This window comes from Epinephelus moara, chromosome 12 (assembly GCF_006386435.1).
Source record: "Epinephelus moara isolate mb chromosome 12, YSFRI_EMoa_1.0, whole genome shotgun sequence".
Lineage (NCBI taxonomy): Eukaryota > Metazoa > Chordata > Actinopteri > Perciformes > Serranidae > Epinephelus > Epinephelus moara.
In genome coordinates, this window is record NC_065517.1 from 38,028,411 (window position 1) to 38,042,268 (window position 13,858).

Consider the following 13,858-nt stretch of genomic DNA (forward strand, 5'->3'; position numbering starts at 1 on the left):
GAAAACCTAAAGACGTAAATGTACCTTTTAACTTTCACCTGTGCTTCAGATAGCGGACCAGATGTTCTTCCACACTGACTACCGGCCGCTGATCCGAGATGCCAACAATTACGTCCTGGACGAGCAGACTCAGCAGGCGCCACACCTGATGCCCCCTCCCTTCCTGGTGGACGTGGACGGGAACCCCCACGCCCCCAGATACCAGCGGCTGGTGCCCGGCAGGGAGGGCTGCAGAGACGAGCAGCTCATCCCACAGATGGGCGTCACTTCCTCAGGTACAGAGGCTGAAATCAGACCCACATGAGTATCTCCTCACTGCACAGCCTGAGGGCATGAACTCAGCTGTAGCTCTGCTCTTCACTTGTCTGCTTGTACGCTTCAGATCAGATCTTTAAATGGAGGTGATGCCGTCGTCTTCTGACTAATCTAACCCATCTGTCAGCTGATCAAAGTCACTTTTATCAAGCTGCTCTTATCGTACTGCTCTCATAGCCTAACAAGAGTCACGTCTGTGCTTTAGAGAGAACTTTGTCCACATAATTACCATTTTTATATTAATTACTCACCCTGTTTTATGATGAATTCCTGAAGGAAACTTTGTTTTTCACGCATGCCTCTGTGGTCAATGGAGAATCCAAAAACAGAGGAAATTCTTATTTAATTGAAGTCACAGGGGTCCATGTTTAACAACAGCAAAAACTGAGCATAGTGTTAGTTCAGGCAGGACACGATGTCAAGCTCAGCTCACATCCCAGCTACATCAGCTGATCTCAGATAGCACAATCAACTGATGAGGCAGCTGATTGATGGAAGGGAGTCAGCTGATAGATCACATGATTCCTTACTATGCAACCAATTGGTGAATCTCATTCAGGGCGCCCTATTTAAACTGCTCTGGCCTGCCTACTGTTGCTGCTTCCTCTGCAAGCTGCTTTGCAACCTGCCTCCACCCCAGCTCCTCCTTTTCATGCTGTGTCTGACTTATCAATGTCATTGCAGGCGCATGGAAGGGCAGGAAGGTTTGCTCTCTCTGCCTCAGACTTTCTTCGTCTATGCGTGGAAGGGTAGAGAGGTGTGCTCTCCCTGCCTTAAGGTTTCCATGTAGGCGCATGGAAGGGCAGGAAGGTTTGCTCTCTCTGCCTCAGACTTTCTTCGTCTATGCGTGGAAGGGTAGAGAGGTGTGTTCTCCCTGCCTTAAGCTTTCCATGTAGGCGCATGGAAGGGTAGAGAGGTGTGCTCTCCCTGCCTTGAGCTTTCCATGTAGGCGCATGGAAGGGCAGAGAGGTGTGCTCTCCCTGCCTTGAGCTTTCCATGTAGGCGCATGGAAGGGTAGAGAGGTGTGCTCTCCCTGCCTTGAGCTTTCCATGTAGGCAGATGGAAGGGCAGAGAGGTGTGCTCTTCCTGCCTTGAGCTTTCCATGTAGGCAGATGGAAGGGTAGAGAGGTGTGCTCTTCCTGCCTTGAGCTTTCCATGTAGGCAGATGGAAGGGTAGAGAGGTGTGCTCTCCATGCCTTGAGCTTTCCATGTAGGCAGATGGAAGGGCAGAGAGGTGTGCTCTTCCTGCCTTAAGGTTTCCACATAGGGGCGTGAAAGAGGCTTTCTGCCTAGGTCCAGGAAAGACAGAGACCCCAGAACCGAGCCTGGCCGCCAAATATAATACTGCGAAATCAGGAGCTGCTGGTGTACCGCTGCCTCGATCAGTAGTAGTTCTTGTTAGTGTTGTGTAACTTCGGTGAATCCACACTAACCCTTTAAAACAACAGTAGCACAAACCACAAAACAAAAAACAAATGTAGAGCTCTATCAGGAGCCGCTCCTTGTCAAAATAAATCCAAACCTATATGACTGGACCATGTGTGACTTTAATTTGAAAGGACAGACACAGGAAGTGTCCTCGTCAGGTTAATTCCCAGGGCTGGTACCTGCGGTTATTCCACAGGCTAGTTAATAACATGTCGGGCAGGAAATCCAAAGTGTGGGATCATTTTGAGAAGGTGAAGGACGAACCCAAGGTGATATGTAAACTCATCTTCATTGGTCGACTACAAACATGACGTATCATCTGAAACATGGAAGTAGCTACATGCCCATTAGCCCACAGCGTCATTAACAGGCGGCTCGCTCAGTGTGTGACGTGCACTTGTAGATAAAATATAGGCCTATATTAATGAAGGTTCATTAGTACGGTTTTGTATTTCTCTGTAATGTAGCACAGTGTTAACAATGTTACTGATACTATTCTTTCTCACACCTTCAACTCAAACCACCAAAATATATCATTTAATAATTACGTTCATATCGTAAACATGCAGGCGACTAGTCAACTAATGGCCCTGAATGACGACTATTGGTTTTTATTGGACTATTGGAATTTTCTCATTTTTGGATTCTTTTTTTCACCTTGGAGGCGTGCAAGAAAAACAGTTTTTATTCACAAATTTAAGGCAACACAGGGTGAGTAATTGATATACAAATAGTCATTTGGGTGGTGAAGTATTCCTTTAATGAGAGGCTTTTACTGAAACTACACCAGCATTGGCAATTAAAAAGCAGAATTAATAAGGCAGTATAAAATGTTGGCAGGAGCGCAAACAGAAACAGTAGTTCTGAAATACATTAGTAGGGCACAGTGGAGGCAGGTGAAGGAGGAAAAGGAGGAAAGAGGAATTTCTTATGAGACACTCTACATGCTCTCGGAGGCTTTTACCTCACAGTGTATATATATATATATGTTGGTGTACAGCGAACTTTGCCCTGCTGTCAGCTTTTCAAAAGCATTGTGGATATTAAGGTGACTGTGAAGGCTTTGTGAAAAACCCATTGCCCTTCCTCTTCCTGTAAGTTGATTGTAGAGCATTGTGATGTGCCGATGGTTCTTAGCTGACCTCCACAAAAAGAAACAGAATTGAATGCAATAAAGCAATGTATACATCCAGTTATTAGAGGACAGCAGAGGTCTTCTCTGTGGCTGCTGCTGGATTTAAGGTTTGGTCTGTTTGCCTTTCACTTTTAAAGTCTCTCTTTGTCCACTTCTGTCTGTGTCAGGCCTGAATCAAGTGGTGAGTGAGCAGGCGGTGGACGGTCCCAGTCCTTTAGACACGATGATTCAGAGGCTGCAGCAGGAACAGGACCAAAGACTGGGAACGAATGACACTTCTGCCTCAGCAAACACCAGGTCCAGCAGAGGTAAGACGGCGCCATGACTGTTGTCGTGTAGGTAGGACGTTATGTAGGGCAGTGGTTCCCAACTGGTGCAGCCACGGGGTCCAGATTTCTCCTTAGTCATTAGTTCAAGGCCCCACAGTTTAATACATTCAGCGCCATACTTGTGTTTGGCCATGCATCCATGGTGACTCCTGCTCATGGATGTTTTTTGCATCCGTGCTCCTGCTCCTAGACAATTTCAACTATGGGATCAATAAGGGTAAGGCATGTAATTAGTTACACACAGGGTATGATAATCTAGCTATGTTTTCCACTGCATCCTTCTAGTGTAGGCCTATCGCTCAATGTAACAGGTTAGGTTAGTAACAGGTTGTAACAACGTTACCTGACAATATGTATGTGTATGGGCATGATTTCAGTTGTCAGGTAACGTTGTTACAACCTGTTACTAACCTAACCTGTTACATTGAGCGATAGGCCTACACTAGAAGGATGCAGTGGAAAACACAGCTAGATTATCATACCCTGTGTGTAACTAATTACATGCCTTACCCTTATTGATCCCGTAGTTGAAATTGTCTAGGAGCAGGAGCACGGATGCAAAATACATCCATGAGCAGGAGTCACCATGGATGCAGGGGTCACTTGCAGGTGCCAGGTGGGAGCTTCTCGCGAGATTTTGAAGTATCTCGTCTCCCCGTTCAGGAAAAAAACATTACCCCGAAAAACAGAAAAAAAATACCACGAAAAACAGAAAAATAAATAAATTGCTCTGAAAAACAGGGCGTTTTTTATTTGTCAGGTAAATGCAATACGCTTCCGTAGTTTTCTTACAAATTTGACACATTTGCGAGTCACTTGGGGTCCATTCAGAATGGGCCCGCGACCCACATTTGGACCGTCACCCACCAGTTTGGAGCCACTGATTTAGGGCAACTCAAATGCTAATTCAGTGCCTTAAAGCTGTAGTTGATAACTTTTTGTGATATTGCTGAAACTCTGTCTATATCCACACAGAAGTACACAACACAGATAATCTACTCCTCTGCCTACCTTATTGCTTCCAATGGCATTACTGCACGTGAATGAAAACAACCAATCAGAGCTGAGGAGTCTCAAACTAAGCTGTTGATAGTGTTAATCAGTTTGTAAACTCCTGTCAAACTAGGCAGCGTGCATCAAATATGAACCAAGATCATGTGACTACATTGTAACATTTTTAGTGTACTGTTTAGCTGTAAAATGAGAAAGTTTGTGACCCAACCGCCATGTTGGAAAAAGTTGAGATGAAATTTCAGCACCACCCACCAGCCGGAGCAAACTTTCTTATTGACATGACATGATTGACAGCTGTGTTAGAGATTTCTCTGCACTGATTGGTTGTTTTCCATGGACCAGTGATTCTACAAGTGGGAGGAGGGGCCTGATTTTTTTTCCCAAAGACTTAGCAAATATGACAAGAAGTTATTTCACAAACATTTCCAACTGTAGCTTTAATTCAGTTAAAATGCAGAAGCTTTTTGTGGAATTTATATATTGGAAACCATCTTTGAAGCAGAGTTAAATAAATACTGTTCGCAGACACTGTTTTAATCCAGATATAATGCATTTGTATAATTAACTCTATCAGAAGTACGCCACACAATACATTTGTATAAATGTCTTGTCATAATCAACATAATTACTTTCAAACATTTAGTTTGTAATTAGCGTATTGTCGAATTAAAAAGATTTTTTATGCACATTTCAACAACTTACATAATTCCCAATTATGCAAAACAAGATTCACACAGGAAAACCTAGAAAGTTCAGTCAGATACGCCTGACTCAGAGTTAGTAAATACAGAGAACTGATCTGTGGCACATTTGCCTTTTGGTATTTTTTCCGTTAAAGGTGACGTGTGTGTGAGATTTCAGGGGATTTGGTGGTGTTTAGTGGTGAACTGCAGATTGCAACCAGCTGAAACTTCTCACGGCAAGAATTCCTTCAGTGTTCATTGTTCAGGAGGTTTTTATTGGGAGCCGAATTATCCGCAGAGGTCTCCAAAACAAACAGACTAGATGATTTGAACCACTAAAAACACTGGATAAATCAGTTTCACGTTACAAATCAGTGCATCTGCAACACTGTTCGGCATCTTGGAGACGGATGGCTTGCCCACAACATGCTATTGTGTTCTCGCCCCTTTTCTCACGTAGGTTAAAGTGTGCTCACCTTTTTCTGATCCAGATTATTCACAAAGGTCTCTTCCTCTCCAAAACAAACAGACTCTGTGATTTAAACCACTAGAAACACTAAAAAGTCAGTTTCAGATTACATATCAGTGTAGCTATGGTGCTGCTCATTGCAGTTGGGCGTCTTTCTACAGCGGCTGGTGTGAAGACGCAAATGGCCCTATCTGGAGCCAGTGTTTGGTTTGTATGTTCTGGGCTACTGAAGCAAAACATGGCAGTGCAGTATGACAATCTCCATAAACAAAGACCCCCTCCCGGTGTAGATTTAAACAGCTCATTCTAAGGCCAGGAGAATACAGCAGTTCTTATTTTTAGGTGATAATACACTAAAGAAAACATACTTATGATATTAATTTCCACTTTTGCCAATATATCCTCCTAAATCCTACAGACTGGACCTTTAAGTGATGAAAACATACAGTAGATCTAAGGCTCTGTTTACATATATAGAGATATTGTTTATTAACAGATATTGTCTCCCATTTTTTCATAAAAATTCTGTTCACACCACCTTTGTTTTACAAAATATCGTTACCTTTTCCCTTCCACTCCTCATAGACGACAATCCCACTTTCAAAATGGTCCCACCTTCTGCTGGTTTCACTGCCTCTGTTAGTTTGTGAATTAGTGCAGCAGTGCTGGGTTTAAGTGTGAAGTTAGACCAAGCAGTACTAACAAAATGTTAACCAAGTAATAGTCCACCTTCTCGTACATGCTCATTTCACAAAGCAACAATGGGCAGGTGCAAATTGAGGAGATGATGACATTGTTGTTTCCTGAATGCTCTGTTAGAAGGCATTTTAAAAATCTCTGTTTTAGAGTGCTTTCACACCTGCCCTGTTTGGTATGATTCAGTCAAACTCAAGTTCATTTGCCCCCTCAGTGCGTTTCGTTTGGGCAGGTGTGAACACAGCAGTCACACTCAGGTGCGCACCAAAACAACCAGACCGAGACCTGGATGTGAAGCAACTGCAGTCACATGACACATTGTTTGGGTTAAACATGAGCATGTTACAGTCCTGGAGGATTATTAATGTGCACCTCCTCCTGTACTGCCTTAATATGCACATTCAGCACATCCAATGCATCAAAACATTGTTTTCTAGTTGGAGCCGCGCCTCGTTTTCAAACTGTATGGTTTGACTAAAATGAACAATGACAGCAATATAGTCCACGATGAGCAGCGCTAAAATCAACCTGCGTAGTTGTCCCTCCATTGTGACATTAGAAAGTGTCACATTTATCTTGCAAGTGTACTCTTCTTCAACGTTTGCTTTACTTCCTGGATTTTTCTGACCAATCAAGAGCAGCTTTCTCACACAAGGCATTTGATCTGGTCCACTTGTAAATGCTGCCGTGAGAACATGAACCAACTCTAGGCAATTATACAACTTTGGAACAGCATTAGTCAAACATAGAGAAAAATTTTCAAAAACATGTATACATGTATACACATGAATCATCCACTTGTCTGTGGCTCTGGTGCTCTGTAACACATCAGCATACACTGTGAGCGCAGCTGTCTCTTTCTAACAAAAGGACACTGTAGTCTTCTCAGTAACAAAATCCAGGGTGTCTTTATTGTAAGCTTTATAAATTCCATTAGATTACACAGATAAAATATCATTAACTCAGCAACAGACTCCCTGCTACTTATAATCATTGTTTCTTCTCCTGTCTTTCTTTCTATCTTTTAGACAATGAATCACTTTTAGAGCTGAGACAAGAATTTACTCTATCAACACAAATCTAATCACTAACTATTTTGTCAAATGATTAATGCTTTAAGTCTCCTTTAAAACAAGATACCAGATATTCACTGGCTCCAGGCAGCTTCTCAGATGTGATGATTTGCTGCTTTTCTTTGGCTTCTCTGTGTGATTGTAAACCAAATATATGTTGGGTTTTCAAACTGTTGCTCATAAAAAACAAGCATTTTGGAAGAATTCACCTTGAACTTTTGGAAGTTATAATGGATATACAGTGTCATTGTTAATTGATAATCAGTGATCAGTGGCTGCAGCCCTCCCCCATTTATTCGAGAGCTGCAAATTCTAATTTATTCACTTTTTAGATGATTTGAGTCACCTGCTGTCACTCATAAGGTCAACCAAAGTGTTCGTATATTCATGATATCTGTACACAAGCATCAAAATCCCCCTTTTCTTTTTCTGTAAAACCGGATGAAACGGTTTCAAATGATTGATGACTCATCCTGAATTCATGGGTGACTAGCTAACCACACTGGTCGTATAAAACTTTCCCACACTGCAGCAAACCGTCTCTTGTAGTTAGCGACAACAACTGTCTCTGGTTGTAGTAGCTAACAGAGAAATATGGAGAGAGATTGGTAGAGATGTGTGTTTGGATGTCAGTGGGCAAAACCTTCATTTTCACCTGTAAAACAATTTGGTTCTCCTTCATCCTCCTCCTGATCTGATGGCGAAGGACAAGTGTGTGGAGCCAACAGCTCTGCATCACGCCTAACTCTAAGCTTGCCTACTTTTAAGTGGTCCAAAAAATTGCGAAGGATTTGATTGTGGCTCAGAAGGTAGCAGGGTGCAGTTCGATCCCCGGCTCCTCCAGTCTGGATGCTGGAGTATACTTGACCAAGATACTGAACCCCAAATTGCTGATGGCTGTTTCATTGGTCTGTGAGTGTCTTACAAACTGAGTAGCAGGTGGCACCTTGTATGGTAGCCTCGGCCGTCAGTGTGTGAATGGGCGAACGTGAGTCGTAAGCCCTATTAAATCCCTCTTGTAACTGCACACTGCTCAAATATTTTGTTTCACTGGGAAATACGTCACAGTACGGTAGCTAAAGATGCTCTAACTTCTGTTCGGCATATTTTAAGTTGAAAGATGTGTTGTCATTACAAGTATTTGACAAGCCTGGCTTCCTTTTTAAGATTGTTTGATTGTTTTACTTGAAAAAGGAGGCTCACTAAAAACAGATGTGTCCTATCTGTGATGCAGTAAAATATTTATCTCTTAACAAATTGCAATTATTTCAGCCAGGATAACCATGACATGAAATATTCATATTGTCCCATGCCTAGTTTGGGTTCAGCATCTTTTATCAAGTGTTTTGACCAGCGGGACAACTCCCCCCCAAAAGCAGGTGTATCCCCTAAATGCTGACAAATTAAAAAGCCCTGTTCCTCCTCTCTTTGACATCTCCTCCCTCAGGATCGGTGGGTTCGCCCACAGAGGTGCACTCTCCGCCCAACGTTGGTCTGCGTCGCAGCGGGCAGATCGAGGGTGTCCGCCAGATGCACAGCAACGCCCCGCGCAGCCAGATGGCCACAGAAGGAGACCTAGTGGCCTGGAGCCGCAGGGTGCTGGTCCCCGAGCTGGAGGACGCCTCTGTCAGGTGACGCACAACACTGATGTCACACAGAGGAGCATGTTTTTGGAAGTGATAGTGTGAATGCATGTCGTGACTCTGTGTGTGTGTGTTATCGTGTAGGAGACAGGTAAACTGGCGTGAGGCTAAAGGGGAGGAGGAGATAAATATTTATCAGTCAGAAAGGAGGAGACGCACCATCCACTCGCTCCCCAAGGAGAGCAGGGTGAGTGGATTAACACACATACACACACACACACACGTTATTGTTTTATGGGAATATAGTTTTATTATTTTTGGCGTAACGTCTGTTACACACAGCACTTTAATTTTAATACATATTTCTTGTTGAATCGTTCTCTAGGTTCATCCAACATCAGAGTCGGTTGATGAGGGGAGGAGGAGCCAAGGTAACCACGGCTACCACACACGTGCGGCTATGGAGGAGACGAGCCGCCAGAGCGCCGAGGCTGCTGATGACGATGAAAGCACCTCAGAGGTAGAGACAGTTACTGCCTTGTTTTGAATTTAGTTGAATACTTAATGGGGGAGCTGTTTGTTAAACCCTTCTTGAAACTCACACAGAAAGCGTTTTAGCAGCTGGAGGCGGCTTTTTGTAATTGTTTTTGATGAGACTGAAGCTTTTTGCTCGCTGTTTTTCGTTGCCACGAGCCTCAGGTTTCTGCGCTCTAGGCAACTGGCAGTTTTGCCGGAGCGCTCTGAATTCCGCAAGTTAACTCAGAGCAGAAAATCTTCCCACGTCATCTCTTTTATCGTCATCGTTTTTCCCAGTTTCCAATCAGATGATTTGAGAGGCGGGCCTTCTGTGGTGGTCACGACAACAAGTTTACAGTTGGTAAACAATGGAGGAGAGACTGGTGGTAGTGGTTGCTGGATACCCAGAGCTATACAGCCCGATGATAGACAGCAGGTTGTCAAACTGCCCCTGAGTCATCCTAAAATATGCCTGGAAACGTCCATGATGGAGGAGAAGCTCCTGGACCAACTGGTGGTACTCCCCATGATCCAGCCTCTTTTTTAGGGTCTCATGTACCCACACAGATCTCTGTTTATCTGCTGACAGCCTCTCACCCTCAACCACAGCTACAGACAGTACCCTCTGCCTCAACATTTTACTGACTAGCTTCTAATTACTGTAAAAAAAAAAAAAAACAGTAGATTGATTACAGGGGAAGGTTAGTACAGCATAAGGACGGGAAGGCGCAGCAGGCACTTATTTTACTAGTGGCACTGAGTTAAAAGAAAAAAGGCAGTGCTGTGTGCGTCATGTTTTGGAACCTGCAAGACGCTTTCTGTGTAATCGGGGCCTTAGATTTGATTTGAAATACTGTGATTAAATACCTTTTTGATAATGTTTCTGCATTTTCTGACTATCTTTCTCAAACATGGGACAGGAAGAGAAAAGTAACACAGGACAGATAAATTCTTCAGACAGACAGTTGGTTTAGGAACTGAATCCAACATACAGTGTTTGGCACTAATGGATGTTAATTTAGATTTAGTCTTGTTTGGATTTGTGTGTTGGGTTTTGTGCTTAGGGGGCTTTTTGTATATCTTAACTGTTGGGTTTAGGGTATGGCTCCGAGAGACTGTTTTTGTCTTGGGACGTTACATGCGTTTCATACATGTAGGTCAAACCATCTTCGGAGGGTTCTTTGTAGTAATTTTTCAAGGGGTGCTACTAAGCCATTTTTTGGAACCCAAGCACGAGACCAATAACAAATCGAATTTTCCACTAAATGTGATGTGTGTACAAAGTGTCATGAGTTTTTGAGTATGTAAAGCCCCCCCAAAATATGATTCATTTGGAGGAAGAAGGAAAAGAATTTCTTGGATTTCCATAGGGTCCTCGCACAGCGTGTTGCACTGGTTCTAATTACAACAAATAAATAATCAGCAAAACAAGTTTACAGTGAATAGAAGTCAGGGTAAATAGGCAGGGGCAGCCACATACACTGCAGGTAGAGCGGGTGGCCCATGCACTTAGGCAGTGTCCTTGCTGCAGGTGGCCATGGGCTTGATTCCACCCTGTGGCCGATTGCTGCATGTCACCCCTCTCTTTCCCCCGGTCACACTTCATACTGTCCTGTCGAATAATAAGGCAAAAAATCTTTAAAAAATGTCTGAACCGTGGGCCATAGTGTGCAGTAACATAGACAACACTTTGCCTTTATTAAACACTGAGGTATTTACCTTTCACTGACTCTGTTTGTGTTTTGTTCATCATCAGAGCGCTAACATAAAACATAAAATGATGTGTGTGTTCCAGGCAGAGGTGGAGGTACGGCAAATCAATGGGCATTCCTCAGAGGACGAGAAGGAAGAAGAGCAAAAGGAGCCCTGGCCAGACGACCACAGTAGCTCAAGGTAAGATACGTCCACTACGTCACACACATTTATCGTATCAGCTGTCTCCTACGTGCACACACTATACACACATCGAAACATAAACATAAGCAGATACATGTGTGTATTTAATCTTCTCTCTGTGACGCGCTCGCAGCGACTACTCCAGCGATTACTCTGACTGGACGGCGGACGCGGGGATCAACCTCGAGCCGCCCAAGAAGAGTGTGAAAGTGAAAAAGAAGAGCAGCGGCTCTGAGGAGGACGGAGAGAAGAAGAGGGACGGCAAGAAGGAAAGGAAGAAAGACAAAGCGGACAAAGACGGCACGTTACCAAAGAAGAAGCAGCCAAAGGAGAAAAGGAAGGTTTGTCATGAGTAGTTTGACCTTTGACAAAATAATATTCCCTCTGTCTGGCTCAGCGTCTGTGGGCTAATGGGCATGTAGCTACTTCCATGTTTCAGATGATACGTCATGTTTGTAGTCGACCAATGAAGATGAGTTTACATATCACCTTGGGTTCGTCCTTCACCTTCTCAAAATGATCCCACACTTTGGATTTCCTGCCCGACATGTTATTAACTAGCCTGTGGAATAACCGCAGGTACCAGCCCTGGAAATTAACCTGACGAGGACACTTCCTGTGTCTGTCCTTTCAAATTAAAGTCCCACATGGTCCAGTCATATAGGTTTGGATTTATTTTGACAAGGTGCAGCTCCTAATAGAGTTTCACATTTTTTTTTTTTTTTTTTGTTTGTTTTGTTTTTTAAATTAATCTTGCCGACTAATAACCTTTCTGGTTGACTAACATTTGGTTGACTGTTAGGGAGCAGCCTTAATTAGTAGAATTAATTACTAGGAAGAGCAGAAAGGAGCATAATGCAAAACCTAAATTTTATAAAAGAACTGTTATAACCTTCATCAAGGAGGTTATGTTTTCAGTTTGGTTTGTTTGTCAGCAGAATTATGGGAAAAACTACTGGCTTGATTTTCTTGAAAGGGTGTAGCATCAGCTGAGGAGGAACCCATTAAATTCTGGAACTTATCCACAAATTAGCTTCCGTGTTAATTTCATTAACATTGTGAGATGGGCCGTTTGATCTTGGCGGAGGTCCGTGCTCTGCTTCTAATCCAGTATTCATTCTGCTGTGTGTCGTTCAGAGGACAGACCTTCAGGAGCAAGGCCTCACTCTGGAGGAGTGGCTTCCCTCGGCCTGGATCACAGACACGGTCCCCCGGAGATGTCCTTACATACCCCAGATGGGAGACGAGGTACACGCCGCCTGTTTCTGTTGCAGTGTCCTCACCACATGCCCGCCACATGTCCACTCATACCAAAACACTGGTGTTTTTTATAGCAGCAAGACCTAAGTCAGCGGCCCCACGCGGCTGCAGTGTCCATTACACACGAGAATAAGAAGCACACAGACACAGTTTTATAGTTTTGCGTTACACTCCAGAGAAATGTACATAATGCACCAGAAAATGTTAAGGACACGGCTCTGAGCATTCTGCGGTGTATTTGAAGTGATGTACTATTTGTGTCCACGCAGGTATACTACTTCAGACAGGGCCACGAAGCCTATGTGGAGATGGCCAAACAAAAAAAGATTTACAGCATCAATCCTAAGAAGCAGCCCTGGCACAAGATGGAGCTACGGGTAAGGAACAGTTTGACAAAGATGGATTTAAGGCTCTCTGAAGAGAGACAGTGCTCTTTAGATCCCAGTGTATCCAGAGATTTCTTTATCTGTGGGCGCACGACCGCTGAGGAGAAGTCCTTTATAAAAATCACAGTAGAGCCATGTAAGGAAAATCAATACGGCCTTCACACAGAGGAACTACAGCTGTACAGTTGAATTAATAACAGATTATTAAGAACATAAAAGGAAAAATCACAGTGGAAAATGTAATTTTTTTAGTAATAATTCTCCTTCAAGGATGTTTCTGAGGTAAAGGCTGGTGATAAAATATGACACACAGTCTTCATATGAATACACAGCAGTTCCTGGGAATTTCTATAGAGCTGCAGCCTACAATGATGTAATCACTCACTGTTGTTTCATCGTTATTAACAATTCATCACACACACACACACACACGCTCTTTAGCTCCCAAACCTCTCGGCTGCGTTTCCTTTTCACCACCGACACCTGTCTGGTTTCACTTTCATGTGGACTTAAATCCCTTTTCTGTCCTAAAAATATACTTCCACTGCAGAGTACAAAGTTTCATTCCCGTATATGAAACTGCCTTTAAAATATTGAATAGCAAAAACATCAGACACTTCAACTCTTTAAAGTAACAGCTTATGGGATTGCATTTTTACTTTTTTTCTTTTTCATTCGTGGAGGCAGAAATAGCGATTTCTGTGCATGGCAGGCACAGTGTGCATCAGTGTGATTGTGTTGCCTGTAGCATTTGAACTGCAGCATTTTCTGCTATATCTTTTATTGTAATTTGAACAAACAGGCACGGCAACACTAAAGCAGCACTGTCTACAGTTTCACTTTTGCTCAGCTTGAAGAACTTAGTGCTTCTCTCAGGGTGCAGCAGAGTACACCTCGGCAAATAGAAAATCTATCAATTGAGTGCGTTGAACTATGTTTAACCCTCACAGACCTGCAGGACTGCCGGCTATCTTGGCTGATGTTACTGTCTTCAGAGGCTGCAGCCGGCTGAGTTTTACTGGTATCACATGAAACTAGAAGACTTAAGGAATTCTTTGTTAGCAATCATGAGCTC

At 43.3% G+C, this 13,858-nt stretch overlaps 1 protein-coding gene across 3 annotated transcripts in view; it reads left to right on the plus strand.

The window, feature by feature from the left end:
- The window catches only part of phip (pleckstrin homology domain interacting protein), a 69,664-nt gene that overhangs the window by 33,846 nt on the left and 21,960 nt on the right, over positions 1–13,858 (plus strand). For all 3 annotated transcript variants that reach the window (XM_050058656.1, XM_050058658.1, XM_050058659.1), the window contains exons 17-25: positions 50–275; positions 3,046–3,186; positions 8,590–8,773; positions 8,870–8,972; positions 9,111–9,245; positions 11,037–11,134; positions 11,271–11,478; positions 12,275–12,385; positions 12,667–12,774. In XM_050058656.1, coding sequence (XP_049914613.1) covers positions 50–275; positions 3,046–3,186; positions 8,590–8,773; positions 8,870–8,972; positions 9,111–9,245; positions 11,037–11,134; positions 11,271–11,478; positions 12,275–12,385; positions 12,667–12,774 — 1,314 coding nt within the window. The remainder of the gene's footprint in view (positions 1–49; positions 276–3,045; positions 3,187–8,589; positions 8,774–8,869; positions 8,973–9,110; positions 9,246–11,036; positions 11,135–11,270; positions 11,479–12,274; positions 12,386–12,666; positions 12,775–13,858) is intronic.